The 17,709-nt window shown below is 31.8% G+C and overlaps 1 protein-coding gene across 2 annotated transcripts; it reads left to right on the forward strand.

Annotated features, from left to right (window-relative positions):
- Window positions 1–9,294: 9,294 nt before the first annotated feature.
- Window positions 9,295–16,234, forward strand: LOC146904145 (KH domain-containing protein At4g18375-like). 2 transcript variants are annotated; one of them, XM_085728134.1, is made up of 8 exons: window positions 9,295–9,757; window positions 10,809–10,988; window positions 11,986–12,414; window positions 12,534–12,791; window positions 12,898–13,170; window positions 13,282–13,346; window positions 13,508–13,595; window positions 15,884–16,234. In XM_085728134.1, exons 1-7 carry the CDS (start codon window positions 9,320–9,322, stop codon window positions 13,572–13,574), a joined length of 1,710 nt encoding a protein of 569 aa, XP_085584260.1. In that variant the 5' UTR covers window positions 9,295–9,319; the 3' UTR covers window positions 13,575–13,595; window positions 15,884–16,234. The 2 variants fall into 2 exon arrangements, with proteins under 2 accessions (XP_085584260.1, XP_085584259.1); XM_085728133.1 differs by lacking the exon at window positions 15,884–16,234 and adding an exon at window positions 13,769–14,201.
- The last annotated feature ends 1,475 nt before the right edge of the window (window positions 16,235–17,709 follow it).

Here is a 17,709-nt window from a genome sequence, read left to right on the forward strand (position 1 = left end):
TATAAGCAAAAAAACAAAAATCACACTTATTAAGAAAACTAAAACATAATAATTTGGAGTATAGTTTTTTGTGTTTTCTTTGAAAAAAGTTTTATAGGAAGATGTAAAAACAATTTTCATTGGTTATGGAAAAAATGAAAGAGAGAGAAAATTGAATGTAATTTGCATTTAATTTTATGAGAATAAACAAAAGTTTTTCTTGGAAAAGAGATTTTTTCTAAAAACAAGATTAAATAGGATAAAAGTTTATCTTTTTTGTTTATATTTTGGGACAAAGAAAATGAGTTTTTTTGCATATATTATGGAACAGAGGGAGTATAAGCAAATTTTGACTTTTTATGTTCATTCAATTAATGATGTATGTGGTCCATAATACCGATCACATACAACATTAATTGAATGAAACTAAAAAATCAAAATTTGCTTATAATTGATAACAGATGGAGTATGTATTAGTTGGTGCCACTTTTCAAAAGAGGTAATATTGCTATTAACACTACCTTTTGTATAATGATGTAAAGTTAATATGACATATTTAAGTATTTTTTATTGAAGTCACTACTATTGTATTACCATTAGAGTCATTGGATCCTCAATACATATTTTTATTTTAAAAAAATTATTAATAAATGATGTATACATGTATGGTGTAATAACCTGATTTTTAATATTATTGATATTGGTTTATTAGATAGTATTAATTTAATTGTTCATATTTATTAGGAGGATAGGTATGAGGAAGTGGATGGGCTGATTAGTCGGTTAAAGAATGAGAGAAAAATAGTGTTTAGGAAGAAAATAACGTTTTAGCAAGAATAAAAAAGTAGAGTGCAAACAGAGATGTAGTTAATAAACTGAGTAGTGTTTCAATGATCTAAGTTGAGTGGTTACAAAAGAAAAGTAATCAAATGAGAGGTGCAGATAGTAATCTTGTTAAAAATATTCAGTGAGAAACAAACCCGATTGATAATTATAAATAGAGGAGAGCATTATAGAATTAGGGTTACGGAGAAAGAACATAAGTCAGTGAGTTAAAGGAGAAAACTAAGGGTAAGAGGAAAGGAAGCAAAGGAAGCAAGGAGACAAGAGCTTAGGGAGAGATTTAATTGTATGAATTCATCAATTTGGCAAACTAGAGGTAAGGAGGGAGTTGTATTCATAATAAGGGTTGTATATTCATGCGGGTAGTAAGGAGTTAATATCTTCGATGTTTTATTTATTCATGTAATGAATTTTTTGTTATATTTTATCTTTTTTATGTTGTTATAATTGTGAATTTGATTGTAGTTATGATTTTGTGAATTCGGTGTTGTTATTATGGCTATTTCTTTGCGTTGTTGTAATTGTGAGTATGATTGTAATTATGAATTTATGAGTTGATTATATTTCTATGAACTTTTGTGATGTGATGATGGTGAATGGTGGTGATGAACTAATTCTTGTAAGAAGTGTTGATGTGATTGGGGTTGTGAATGGAAAATTAGGGTTGTGAGACCATTTGATTAGAGAATTAAACATGGGAGGAGATGTTGTGATTAAGTATAAATAAATGAGAATTGATGTGTATTGTAATCATACAAGATCAGTAGGAAGAATTTGTAAAGTTTCAAGTCGAGGTGTGGGGATGGATAAGATTAGAGATACTAATAGTGGTGAGTTAAGATAAAAATCAATTAGAGGAGAGTAAGACGAATGAAAATGGAGATATGGGATAATGGTATATAATGATTGACAATAATAATAATGACGGTAATGAGCGAATAAAACCCTAAAATGAAATGAAGTTTTAGTGGGAAAAGTTGCTGATGTAAAAAATAATGATAAGGCGAGATAAAAAATTTAAATTAAAATGAAGTTAAGATTTATGGGATGGTTGATGTTATAAGCGATGATAAATGTGAGATGAAGTGTTGGTTTTTATTAAGATTATGATTGAGAGTAAAACATTGTTAGTGGCGAGACGGTTTAATGTATTATAAAATTACATTTGACGAGATGAAATAAGGTGTTTAAATGTTGAGTTTAAGGAGATGAATAAAAAGTGATAACGAATAGTTAAATGATGAGTTGGATGTTATGATGATGTTGTGATGAGTTAAACCTTGTTTATTTATGACAATGTTTTGATGAGTTAAACCTTGTTCGTTTATGATGATGTTTTCATGAGTTATACCTTGTTTATAATGTTGAATAATGATGCTATGATATATATATATATATATATATATATATATATATATATATATATATATATATATTTGCATGATGTGTTAATATGTAGTATTTAGTGAGTCATCTCTCATGCATCATATTATATTTAGGATCATGACGAATTACGTATACATGTTCAGTAAAACAACTCTTACATACAAATGACGATTAGAAACCGGTACTGGCATGCATATTTGTCGTAGGAATGAATTGCATCTTCTCATATACATGTTGACATGTTGAACTTGATGTTGTTGTGAATGATATATGTTTTATTGATGTATATGAAACTAATGATGTTGTGATTGATGTAAAACGAATTTGTCATACCCCAAATTTTGACCGGTTAAAACCTTTTACTCATATTTTAAAAGTTGAGTAGTTTCATCGTCTCAGACGAAATTTCGGCAGAGAGGTATTTTAAAATACCTCATTTTAGTTCTGAAGCGACAATTTTAAGTTTTTTATTTTTTTTAAGTGTTTCACTTTATTTATTTTAATTAAATTCAAAATTTTTCTTTATTATTATTATTATTATTATTTAATTTAGATTTCTTTTTTTATTTATTTAATCTTCTTTTATTATTTTGTTTTATTCATCATTCAGTCTTTTTATCATTGGGTCCATTCCATGTATTTTGAATGTGTACCGCGCAGTTAGGAAAGATCGAAGGGAGAGTATTAGAGATTGGTTTAACTAAGACCACCTTATTGAATACTCTAAGCATTCTTGTGATTATACCAAATTCTCATTTCAATGGAAAGGTATTGCTTTCCCCTATATTTTAAGCTATGGAATTAAGTCACAATAATCTAAGTCAATATATTCATGTTTACCTACTTTTCAGGCAGTTCAAAACATGTCCAGAGTCAAATGCCATGTTGTTGTTGAGAAAATAGCTGTTAAGATCCATGATATTAACAAGATTGAAGACATAACTGCTGATGTTCAGAGAATGTTGTGTTTAGATGAAAAAATTCTTATCAACAAAGGGTTACCTTGGTGCTGTTTGTCAGCTGTGTTTAGTGATTATGTTCAACTGACTATTGGTTATAAAATACCAAACATGGTAAGCCCAGACCGCCCAGTTATATTCTCTAATTAAATTTTATATTAATGTGCTATTTCCTCACATTATTATTTCTATGATTTTGTCAGGAAAAAGATGAGTTGATCTAAACAAAGGGGAAAATCCTTACCCATGTGTCAGGAGATTATTTGTCCTTTTCTTTAGATCCAATCTGTCCAATCACAAGGAGCCACATATTTTTACCAACCCTAGTTTTGACAGTCTATAAATAAACTATCATTAAGGAATTTTGGATTTATGTGATTTGAGAGAGATTTTGGATTTTAGTTGGGAAATGAGAAAATGAGATTTTGTCTGCCTTTAAAACAACACGCAACACGAGTTAACTCATGCTATTTGGGGAATTTTGGAATTTCAATTAGGAATGAGCAAAACGTGTTAGGATTATGTTGTGATGAGTTAAACCTTGTTTATTTAAGACAATGTTTTGATGAGTTAAACTTTGTTCGCTTATGATGATGTTTTCATGAGTTATGCCTTGTTTATAATGTTGAACAATGATGAGATGATATATATATATATATATATATATATATATATATATATATATATATATATATATATACACATGATGCCTTAATATGTAGTATTTAATGAGTCATCTCTCATGCATCATATTATATTTAGGACCGTGACGAATTACGTATGCATGTTCTATAAAACAAACATCCAAATAACGATTAGAAACCAGTGGTGGCATGCATATAGGTTGTAGGAATGAATTGCATCTCTCATATACATGTTGACGTGTTGAACTTGATGTTGTTGTGAATGATATGTGTTTTATTGATGTATTTGAAATTAATGATGTTGTGAATGATATAAAACGAATTAATCGTTGTGTATTGATATTTTATTTGATGTCATGTATTTGATTACTCAGCTAATGATGTGCTTTGATGTGATAATGACGTAATGTATTGGAGTAATTATTGAATGATGATAATGTATATGATTGTCTATGTTTTATATATGCTATTGAATGATGTTAATTTCTAAATAGATAATTGATGTAGGTTAAAACGATAAATGTTATTTTGTTATTATTAAATGATATATTTGGTGTTTAATCTTTGAATATATTCATTATGTTTATGCAATCTTCAATTTTGGATATATATTCACCCTCTAGTTGTTTTAAATCATATAAAGTAACTAAATAATTTAAAATTATACAAATAAACACAATAAAATGAATACATATGATAACATGATAACAAAATATAAAAGAGCCGACAAATATACACGAGAGCATATTATACGTATATACACATTTAGTATATCATAAGATTATAACACATGTTAGCATATAAGTTAACATTATTATAAGTTTATACATATATACAAGTGTATTATCTCAAAATCTTTATTTATCGGGTTTTAGTTTTTTATGTCATAAACTTTACTTATTATTCTTCTACATGGCCTTAACTAAAATATATTTGTGTATGACATATTACACGTTAGCATATAAGCTAACATTATTATAAGCTTATAATATTTTTTTTGACAATATAAGCTTATAATATATACAAGTGTATTATCTCAAAATCTTTATTTATCGGGTTTTATCTTTTATGTCATAAACTTTATATACTATTCTTCTACATTAACTAAATTATATTTGTGTATGACATACTGCACATTAGCATACAAGATAACATTATTGTAAGCTTATGCATACATACACGTATATTATATCACGTAATTACTGATATCTCTATTCATCGGGTTTTCGTTTCTTATGTCATATAAGTTTTATATACCACTCTTCTGGTGACGTTTAAGGTACACAAATCATTGTTTTTGTGTATCATACACAAGTTGTCTTATGACCTATAATAACAGATGAACTACTTTATTTAATATTTAGATATTTACCCATTAAGGTATGTAATCAACTACAACCCCAAATGTAGTATTAAATATAAAAAGGATTTAAGACCCATCTTCATTCTTCTTATTACGTTATTTTTCCCTCAAAGTACCAGGAGCAATCTTCATCTCATTACTCCTCCAGCCCAAATTTCTTAATTTGAAGAACAAACTCATCTTCTTAAAAACCAGATCTTAATTTGAAAGTGAAATTTAGTGAAATCAGAAAAATGATCCTTCCTCCCATGCTCCCCAATTTATTTAAGTACAAAAATCTATAATTTGTTTTAGGAAGAACCAGATCTGGGTTTAGTGTTTACAAAATAAACCAGATCTTATTCTTGTTTTTCCCAATTTTTTACTTCAAGAAATAATGCTCAGATCAGTGTGATACTTCTAGATCTGAGTTGGTGGTAATAGAAAAACCAGGAAAACAAATCATGTCTTCCCCAAGTTTGAAATATGAAGTTTCCTAGCCCCTCCACTACAAAGAAAAATGGTTCTAAGATAAAGCTAGTTTGAAATAGAGGTTCACACTACACTTACCCAATCTTTAGTATGAAAGAGTGGACATTCATTTCAATCATTTTGGTCAAATTGACCCTGTAAATAGGGATAATCTTTCACATAAGATGGAGGAAAAAAATATAAAAATTCGGCATTTAAACAGAAAAAATAGAGTTTAAAATTACAAAAGAGTGAGTGATAATCAAAGGAAAGAAAAAAAAAATTTCATACCTTTCTCTCTGCTCTTCAAGAGGTAAATCTTCCCTCTTGTAATTGTTATTTTTGTGATAATTGTTTTCTTGTGCTAATATTTCTTTGCCCTTTTGAATATCATGTTCTAAAAATTAGGTCACGGAACCTTAATTAATAATCATTAGAAAAAGACTCGTGCTTTTGCACGGGTCACGTAACATTGTGATATCTATATAAAAAAAATTTGATTGTTAATATTATCGAATGTTTAAAAATATTAAATAGAAATTATTAGTATTAATATAAAGTTTCTGTTAAATATTTTTCTTTCGTATATACAAAAATTTGTTAAATAGTTGAATCATGCCATTTGTGGATTTAATTTGCATAAATGAGAAAGTCGATATGATAAAATTTGGAAAACACATGACTATTTTCATAATATCAAAATTAATGCAGTGTTTCTATTCAATAAATTTTTATTTTATATGAAAATTCATGACTATTTTCAAAATATAAACATTAATGTTATGTTTCTATTAAATAACATTTTATTTTATATTATTAAAAAAAACATTTTATTTTATATATAAAACAATGTTCAATATTTGCTTTGCACCCGTTGCAGATTTTATGTGTTTATATATGCATAAACAAATTTTTATATACATATATGAGAAAGTGGAGTGATAAAAAAATTGAAAACTTGTGACTATTTTCAAAATATCAACACCAATGTAGTGTTTCTATAAATAAATTTTTATTTTATTTTAAAAATATTGTTAAATATTTGCACTGCACTCGTTGAAGATTTTATTTGTTTAGATCTAAAAAAAAAAAAAACTTTTATACACCACTATGTAATAGTTGATATGATAAACATTGACAATCACTTATAACTTGATTATTTTTGCATACTAACAACTTATGGATGAGTCAAATTTTTTGAGATTTCTCCATCCCTTGTATGCTTGTGGGATTTCTTCATTAGATCATCCTTTTTTTGCCTATTAAAAATTAAAATCATTGTTTATTTTTATTTGTTTTATTTGTTTTTTTTTTGCAGGCCACATTGACTAAAATATTACTTGGACATTGAATGTTTCTTATATATTTATTATGTTACCCACCGTAAGCCTCATTTAGAAGAATTTTCACATTTTGATTGTAAAGATTGAGATCGACATTAATTATGTTATATGATCTGCTAATGTAAACAAAATATATATGTAATGTTGGCTTTCCTGAGTTCATTTCATTAATATTTTTGCTACTATCAAAATTATGGATCATGGAATAATTGTTAATTTATAATTACCAAAAGATCCATTTAAATCAGTAAAGAGCGGTTCATGGTTTAAAAAAAATAACAATATATACTTAACATGGAAAAGTACCACATAGCTATACCTTTGTAGCTTGGCATTGGTGAACTTCAGAGTCAATAAGAAGACACAAACTTGTCTCAGAAAAAATTTCTGTTGCACACTTTTAATTTCTCATATATACTACTATATATTGGTTGCGGTTACAATATTCTACAATTAAAGTTACATCCTTAATTTCCAGCAGTAGCAAGGTAGTCTCGACAGAAAAGAAATTAAAAGATGACACACTATGAAAAGATACAAAAAATGAGAAGAAAGCTAAGGCTTCTCGATTGATTCCCTCTTTAATTTGTAAACTGCTTGGTTGTGCAGCCATTGATGCAAGCAACATTCTTTCCCGACCCTATTCTTTTATTTTCTCTTCTGCGTTGCTTTCTTCCATCCCCCTTATGAATTAAATTGTTTTTCTCATCACAATCAACATAGCAGAAAAGAAAAGAGAAAAGAAAAAACAAATTTAAATTACCTTCAATGAAATTGATAATTATTTGATTGTTTTTTTCTTTATAAGGAACACCAGCTGAAAAAGAAGAAAAAATAAACTGATCCAAGTTTGCTTCAGGGACATAGAGAACTGAATTAACTCCAACATGTAATCACATACTCTGTGTTATTTATAGATGAGAAACCCAACTTAAAAGATGGGTAGGTAAAATTTTGGGGCCCTATGTATGCTTGATAATGTGAATCGGTGCATTGAAAAATATAGTTAATGGAATAGAAGTGGATGGGTAATTGTGTTTGCTTTGTCAAAGAATTAAATTGAAGTGGCTCTGATTCCCATGTGTGCAACCTTAAACTGACTAAAATTCAAATTGGATATTAAATGCAGGGGATAATTCGATGTGGGTGGGTTTTAACAACCAGCAAGAGAAATTTGAATTTCAAATTGCACATGCTATGGGAGGGGAAAATTAGGGTATTAGGGATTATCATTAATTGCATAGAATTAGAGGGAAAAAATTAGGGTTAGTGATTAGCAAGACCTAATAAGCTTTAAGAGTAAGTGATGATACATTAGCAGCTTTATACATATATTGACATTAGCAACCTTTTATGAAATAAACAAGGATACTTTCCCAAAATTTTAAGTAAATAAGCAAACATGATACTCCATCCGTTTCAAAATGAGTGTCGCTTTAGCCAAAAAAATTTGTTTCAAAATGAATGTCGCTTTCAGTTTCCAATGCAATAATAACTTTTTCTTTTCAATTGTACCCTCCAATTAATACTCTGCACACTACTTCCAAAGTATTACTTTTAAAACTAACAAATAATTAATAAGGATAATTAGGTAAAATAACCATTCTCTTTCTCTTAATCATTGCATTTCTTAATATGTGTGTAAACATCTAAAACGACACTCATTTTGAAACGGAGGGAGTAATAAATGATAATAATATTAATAATAAAAAACGTATAAGTAAAAGAAAGAAAATTCAATTTATCTTTAAATAGTATTTCTCGCATCTCATGATTACGATTATGATTTCCTGTCAATTCCTATTGTAATCGACATTTCAACGATTAGTTTCTTTCTGGTTAACCAATGTTTTTTTTTCTTCCATTCGTGTCTCCTCTGTTTAAGACTACTTTACATCCAAACAAGATTCACTGCATCTAATCTTAGTCTCATATGCACAGTGAGACTAATCAAATTGTCGATAGCTTGATAAAATTTAATATATCTTTAAATAACATTTCCAGTATTTCGGTTATTATGTTTCTGATTTCCTATCGAATCTTATTGTAACCAACATTTCAACGATTATTTTTCCTCATGAATTCTAAATTCTAGCTTCTTTTGTAGCAGACATTTCAACGATTAGTTTCTTTCGTCATTACATCTTTGATTTCATGTCGAATCCTATTGTAGCCGACATTTCAACGATTAGTTTTCTCCATGAACTCTAGTTTTTTTGGGCTTTATAGCCCAACAAACAAGACAGTTGACTTGGACAAGAACAAGAAAGCAAAAACTAAGTCGGCAAAGTGTATGTTAGATAGACAAAACCCTAAACTCACAATTCACAAACACAATTCTCACAATTCACAATGGCTGGTCAAAGAACATCATACGGCAACAAACGTTCACACTCACACAACAGCGTTGATGACAACAGAACCAATAACAAACGCCGTAACCCTAACACCGACGAAACTACTCCAAGAGACACATTTCACATAACCCAAGACGACACCGTTTACCGTTACCTTTGCCCTGTGCGCAAAATCGGAAGCATCATTGGCCGCGGCGGCGAGATCGTGAAACAACTCCGTCTTGATACGAAGGCGAAGATCCGAATCGGTGAAACTGTTCCTGGTTGTGATGAGCGTGTTGTTACGGTTTATAGTGTTTCTGATGAATCGAATGATTTTGAAGATTCTGGTGAGTTTATGTGTCCTGCTATGGATGCACTTGTGAGGATTCATCAGAAGGTGATTGCTGAGGATTTGCGTGGTGGGGAAGATGAAGATGTTGATATGGAGAAGGTAGTGTTAGAATATTAAAAAAAATTTAATTTTTGGTATTGTATTAGAGTTTCTCAGTGTATGGGTTGTGTTTGGTGTCCGTGTTTGTGTCTGGGTCGTGCTCGGTGTTCGTGCTTGATATGATATTTGTTTTTTATTTTTTATTTTATGAGTTATGCTATTGGGATTATTCAGTGTCATATCTGGTTTCTGCGTAATTCTTTAAGCTATTTGGATTATTGTCTGTGTGATGAGGATGATGTGTGATGAGGATGATGATGTTGACATGTCGAAGGTGGTGTTAAAGAATATGATATAATATTTGGTATTATTGAGTCGGGTGTCAATAAGTTATCTTATTGATATTATTGAATCAGTGCTGACGTGCTCAGTGCTCGTGTTTGTGAATCATAAGTAGTAATTTTAGTTTTTCTATAACTTATGCTATTGAGATCGTTGAATAAGTGTTTGTGTCATGTTTGGTGTCCGCGTCTGTGAGTGAATTATAAGAAGTAATATTAGTTTTTCTTTAAGTTATGCTATTGAGATTGTTGAATCTGGTGTCGGTGTTTGTGACGGTGAGTCGTACACCCTATGGCCACTATTATAAGCAAAAAAAAAACCATCTTTGCTTACAATAGTGATTGTAGGGTGTATGAATCATGTAGTAATTTTAATTTTTTTCTAAGTTATGCTATTGAGATTATTGAATCAGATTTTATGCCGTGTTTGGTGTTCATGTCTGTGAATCACAAGTAATAATATTAGTTTTTCTTCATGTTATGCTAAGATTGTTGAATCTGCTGTCTGTGTCTGTAACGGTGGTTCATACATCCTACGGCCACTATTATAAGCAAAAAACCATTTTTAGAGTCATTGAATAACTGATGAATCTGTCCTATAATATACTTTAGATACATCAGTTGTGCAATGAACCTAACAAGTGATTTTTTTTATTATAATAGTGACCAGAGGGTGTAACTAGTAATTTAGATTTTTCTTGAAGTTATGCTATTGAGAATATTGAAACCCTAATCTCTTTCTGATATTTTGTGATCTCTAATGTTATCAGGTGGATGGAGGGGATTTGGTTACGGCGAAATTGCTTGTGGCGTCTGATCAGATTGGGTGTGTGATTGGGAAAGGTGGGCAGATTGTTCAGAATATAAGGAGTGAGACTGGTGCGCAGATTAGGATTCTTAAGGATGACCGGCTGCCGCTTTGCGCTTTGAACTCTGACGAGCTTGTTCAGGTTAATTTTAATTTGTGATGAACCTTTTTAATTGGGCTGTAGATTTTTTTGATGCATATGTGTATAGAAGTTGTAATTTTGTTTTTTTTACAAATTCAAAGTAAATTGATTCTTGTGAAAGCATATTGATCATGATCCACTTTGGATAAACAACTTAATTACGAGTATAGATGCTTATAAATTATTGTTTATGTATCAGCCATTTCTATACGAAATATAAATTAAAGTCTAACTGTTTTCAAGCAAGTTATAAGCTATTTTTCATGTAAGCTATAAGTTATTTTCATCAGCTATCCTGAATCAATGTTGTCAAATGGCGGCTATTGCGGCGTTTAATCTAATATTTTCAAATAACGGTTGAAAAAACTGCCATTTTCCGTGATCTGGATTGACAACATTTTCCTGGAGAGTTTATGGAAGTAAGTTGAAAACAGTTTATTGTCATAAGTTGTTTTCATAAGTTGTCCTGGAGCTTAGTGTTGTCAAGCTGCGCTATAGCAAAGTAGAATTTGAACGGATTGTCCCATGTGGATGCTATTTAATACGAAGTGTTGTCAAACAGTGGTTGAACAAACCACCATTTTACATGAGTGGTTGAACAAACCGCCATTTTGGGTGAGATTGACAACATTTTTTCCTGGAGAGTTATGGAAGTAAGTTGAAAACAGTTAATTGTTTAAGTCGTTTTGATAAGTTTTCCCGAACAGTAAGTTGTTTTCGTAAGTTTTCCTGAACAGTTTCACAAATGAAGTGTTTATGCTAGTAGATAATCTCAAATGAGCCGATTCAAATAGAGGCTCTATAGTCACAATTAATGAAAAACTCAATATTTAAATAATAATACTGTATTTAATGAAATTAATTTTTGTAGTGATTTTTTATATATTTATTGTGTTTTTGTTCTGTATGCACAAGAATTACTTGTAAATTCATCTGTTATTGTTGCATCCGAATGAGAAATTGTTGTATGTCTTTGTTGACATCGCTGAATCTGCAGATCTCTGGTGAGATTGCTGTTGTGAAAAAGGCTCTGATTCAGGTTGCGGCACGGCTTCATGACAACCCTTCACGTACTCAACATTTGCTTACTTCTGCAGTTCCTGGGGTGTATGCGGCCGGTGGTTCAATGGTGGGTTCTCATGGTGGGGCTCCAATTATGGGAATGGCTCCGATTGGTGGTGGTTATGGGGGGTATAAAGGTGATGTTGGAGACTATCCACGGTCCATGTATCCAGGCTCAAGGGATGAAGGTTCTCCGATGGAGTTTTCAGTCCGATTTGTTTGTCCAACTGCTAACATTGGAGGTGTTATAGGTAAGGGCGGTGGTATAATAAATCAAATTAGGCAGGTTTCTGGGGCAAATATCAAGGTTGATAGTTCGGCAACTGAAGGAGATGACTGCTTAATAGCCATTTCGGCGAGAGAGGTAGAATTATGATTATTAATCGACTCTCTTATTTAATCAATTTGTTTTGTCATATGGGCATAAGAAATGATTGAATGGCTTTTTTGCTGTCATGATGATTTTTGATTGTGTTTATGCAGTTCTTTGAGGATTCATTCTCCGCAACAATTGAAGCAGCTGTGCTTTTGCAACCCCGGTGCAGTGAGAAAGTTGAAAGAGATTCTGGTATTCTCTCTTTCACTAGCCGGTTACTGGTGTCAAGCTCTCGAATTGGTTGCCTTATTGGTAAAGGAGGATCAATCATTACTGAGATGAGAAGGCTTACAAAAGCTAACATCCGCATCCTATCCAAGGAGGATCTCCCTAAAATTGCAACTGAAGATGATGAAATGGTGCAGGTGAGGTTATTCTCATAGATTGCTTGAGTGATGTCTTTTTTGGGAAATCGGAAGTTGCAATGCTTGATTCTGAACTACTATTTTTTCTCTTTCTCAATGCTTTTAGATTTCGGGGGAACTAGATATTGCCAAGGACGCTCTTGTGCAAGTACTTACCCGGCTGAGAGCAAATCTTTTTGATAAGGAGCGTTCTGTCTCATCATTGCTTCCACCAGTACTTGCATATCTTCCTGCTTCGCCAGAAGGACCAGATGGTTTCAACTATGAAGGTAGAGATGGAAGACGGCATGGACGTGGTGGCTATTCTTATTCTGATGGCTATGGAGGCTCAAGTGATTTTGCATCTGGCGACGGTTATGGAAACTATGGAAGTTCACAGGTTCTTCTTTACAACCATTAATTTTTCCAGGATTTTAAGTGCGGATGAGTTCTGCTAGCTAAATTATTATTTCTCAATTCATTGTTTTAATTATTGTTTCATATGCGGCAGCTTGGTCGAGGTGGTCCTTATGGAGCTTATGGAAGTTATGCTACGGAACGGACTAGTACTTCTGGGTAACCAAACCATTTATTTTACGTTCTAACGTATCATTATTATTTTATTTTTAAGTTCCCATATTCTTCTCTATACATGTTGCGAAGTCGCAGATTTCACTGATATTTTATTTCAAGTGTTAGAAAACTAGCCAATACTGACTTTTGTTATCTATTGCCAGATTGTCTGATAGATTGTCCGACAGATTGTCTGGTGGTGTATCTCGGAGGAGAAACCATGGTTACTAAAACCTTGGTGGGTCCCTGCAGGTAGATTTTAGCTTCCTCGATTTATTTTGTAGTTTATCTGTTACCTTCCTATGTTACTTAAAACCATTCACATTAGCATTAACAGATTGATATCTTAACCTGACCAGTGTACCATGTAGAATTTTGATGCTCATATTTTCCCTTTGTTGCCTTTCCCTTCCCCATCCAAACAGCTGAGTTATGTGAAGCCCTGAAGCCTACTGCCTAAACTGGAAGACGAGATGAACCATGGTTTGACAAACTCACTGCCCACCTTGACGCCTCTACCCAGTGACTGACAAATTCATGGCCAACCTTGATGCCTCTATCTAGGGGACCAAACATGTGGAGACTATTGAATTTTACCATGTCCATTTTACCTTACTTCCTAAGCTTGCGAACATGTGCTCCCAAGAACCTATAAAAATAGCTTTCCTTAATGACTGCTTTTTTTATTCCGGTTGTCTTTAGATCTAAAACACCATGTGGATATGTTCCTTTGCCAGTTGTATACCTGTACTATCTTTGTTTTGTCGTGTTTTCCTGGTAGTTCATAGTTACTTGCAGTTTGAAGTTTATTTCTTTGAATAATATAATGATATTGGTATCTAATAATTTGACCTTACAGTCTTGTGCGTTAAATTTGAAAGACCTTGTGTGGTCTGTATTGCAGTTGTGAAATCACTTCATATATCTTAAGCTAGTAATTGCTGCATCTGACCACTATCTTATATTGGTTTTGCTTGTTTCATTCTAGTTTAGTTGAACTTTTTCCAGTTCGGCTCCTCTGGTTATATGAGCTGAATGGACTGAATACAAGATTGGTTCGTTGGTGTTTAGTTTGAATGGGCTAGTCTGGTTTTTTTTTGAGTGAAGGTTAAAACGACAATTAATTATGAGTTTTTTACTTTTAATAAACCCGCACAGTTTTGAAAACAATTCAATAGTTCAATTGCCAAACAACCCAAACAATTTCTGTTAGAATCTATGGATAATGGGAACTCAAACAATTTCCGTTAGAATCTTATGGATAATGGGATTGTGCTTGATTTATATAAATTGTGAAGGAGTTGTCTTTTAATCTCATTCTTTCATAGAGTCAAATCCAGAGCAGTTGTTTTAAATAGCAGCAATATCGGTGCAATAGCGCTATTGCCTAGCGGACAAATCGCTCTTGTTCCGCGATACAAATCTCATTCTTTAATAGGAGTCAAATCCAGAGCAGTTGCTTTATATAGCAGCGATATCGGTGCTATAGCGCTATTGCCTAGCGGACAAATCACTCTTGTTCTGCGATACACTATTTAGTTCAAAATATTGTGAAATAATGGCTATAGCGACCTTACAGCATTGTTGTGTAGAGGAATTTGAACAAACCGCTATTTCCGCTATCCGCAATTGACAACACTGATCCAGAGCTAAGGCTGTACAGCCATCCTGGACGGCTATGATGTTAGGAATGAAACTAAACACCGAACTGGTGTGGTGTATAGTTTTCTAGTACATTTCTAATGGGTTATCCAACTTCCAATCCATGCTTGTTTGTTTTTGAGTTCTACCTTTGAGGTCTAGCACGGCTTAGCCACATCTAGTTAAGGGTTGCATCTGTCGTCGATCTACTGTAGGCAGTCATACCTTGTATATGTAAGAGATTGAGGGCCTGTTTGGATTAAGCTTGTTTTGAGCTTATGAAAAAGAGCTTATACAAATAAATAAGTTTTTATGCTAATTCATAAGATCTTGCTAACAAAAATTGTATATTCATAAGTTGGTTTTTCATAAACTACCTTAACAAATTTATAAATAATACATTAATGCTTCTTTATTTGCATAAGCTGCTTTTCATAAGCTCTAAAAATAAGCTAATCCAAACGGACCCTGTGTTTATGATGTGACATGTCACACAACATCAACTCAAACCATTTAGCTAGCGTTGCCATTTTACTTCCCATATAAAATGTGTGCATATTGGATTGTCCTCTAGGGCTAGTTCATTTAATTTAATTTTTCGCGTACCATTTTAACACTCACTATTTTGTAACTTGAGATTTCTTATTACTTGATATTTCATCATTCGATCACTGGGAAAGGCTAGGTTATTTATCATTGATCAATAGGAAAGGCTAGGTTATAGTTATGAACTTACTTCTACTTTGTTTTTACTTGTATTGTATGTTTTTAGGCACTAAACAGCACCATTTTGTGATTAATTGATTATTTCCTTATCTGTCTTCTGAACACATTAGTCGTATAAGTACAAGAGGTTATGAGGACCCAACTGTTGGATATTAGTCTTGCTCTATGTTTAGGTTGTTGGATACTCTTGAATCAAATGTTAACATGCCACTTTGAGATTCCTTGGATTATGGAACTTGTTCAAGTATTTGGAGATATGGTAAATAGTTGAGATTCGGATGTTAGTCATCTGTTTTTGTCCTCTCCCCTGGTCTGCAATGTTCATTGAATGCAGTTGGATTTCTTCAGAATGAGACAGGTAATCTATTGGAATAGGCCTTTTAAGATTACAAAAGGTCATTTGGTGTTTCAATTGTAACAGCTAATATACTTTGTATATGACTGGTGACATTTTGTATGTATGAGTGTATAGTAAAAAATTTCAAAATTTAATGAAGGTTGACAATTATATTCTCTTGTTTAAAGCATGGGTTCTTGTGATTTTTAAAAAAGAAGTTTGGAGTGTATTTGATGTTTGCAATAGTGCCAACCTGCCAAGAATATTACAAAGGTGGGTTACAATTTGCAGTCTTGGCCAATTTTGGCAAACGGTTTAGCAAAGGACAAATTTAGGTGCAGGTTGTAGGGACATTTTTTGATATTCTTCTTAAAAAATAAATATAACATTCCAGGAACCACAAAACGAGAACTGGAATCAATTCTTATGTAATCAGAATTTTTTTTATTCAAATAAATAAAAATCCACTTGAAGGAGGAGGAGGAGGAAGAAATGAAGCTCAAAACAGTGTCATTTTGGTTTTTATTTTAAATTTAAAAAAGCACGAAAAACTGTCGAGTTTTACATATTTTTAATAAATTCCAATCAAACTGCGAGCTTCCAACTATAGCCCGGTCACTTTAGCATTTTAACTATCTAAAACATTATTTCGACTAAAACGTGATAAATTTGTTTCGATAAAAGCACATCAGAATTATATTCTTTTTGTGCTTTCAGATATCCTTGACCGAACATGTTAAACACCTATTCCACTTTAAAGGAAGGCAATAGTGATCCCTATTGTGTGTCTTACATAATATGAGTTTATATGGCATTAAGGTGTACACACACACACGCACACTCCCACATTGACAATAGTATGATTACATTAGAGTTCGAACCATCCAAAACGTTAGTTATCAGTTTTGTTTTTAGATATCGCTGACCAAACATGTTGAACGCCTCTTCTGTCTTCAAGGTAGACAATCGTGATCTCTAGTTTTCTAGTACATTCCTATTGGGTTATCTACCTTCCAATCCTTGCTTGTTTGTTGTTTTTCTGTTCTACCACTTTCAGGTTGAGCACGACTTAGGCACTTGGTCCACATAAATGCCATGTAGACTAGCTCCAATTCTTACATTGCATTAAACACATACACCATTTTGTGATCAATTGATTATTTCCTATAGGTACGTGTCTGGAAATTAATATTCAAATATGGCACTGAGAAAATAGTGTGCGCAGTTACCTTGTACTGGAATGGAATCAATTCTATTCTAATATATATATATATATATATATATATATATATATATATATATATATATATATATATATATATCTTAATTGAATACACCCTCTATTTCAAAGAAAAAGAAATACAAATGGTATATTTACAAAATATCAAACTCTATATATGTAATAAAAAAATAATCAAACTCTGTATCTGTAATGAAGGCTAATGGGACCAAAATATCGAATAAATAGCTTCCAAATTAGTATTCGAGAAAAAAATAATCAAGAACTAATGAGAACAAATAGGAAAAATGTGATCACAATGAAGGCAATGATATTTGAACCAGAAGAGTTTAAGTTTGACTGACGCCAAAGCGACGTCTTTTTTATCTCTATTTTTAATTAAAACATTGAAGTACATTTGTGTGTCTTGAGGAAATATGTTT

Source organism: Medicago sativa, chromosome 7 (assembly GCF_051527215.1).
Source record: "Medicago sativa cultivar Bolivia chromosome 7, Bolivia_mono, whole genome shotgun sequence".
In the NCBI taxonomy this organism is placed as follows: Eukaryota; Viridiplantae; Streptophyta; class Magnoliopsida; order Fabales; family Fabaceae; genus Medicago; species Medicago sativa.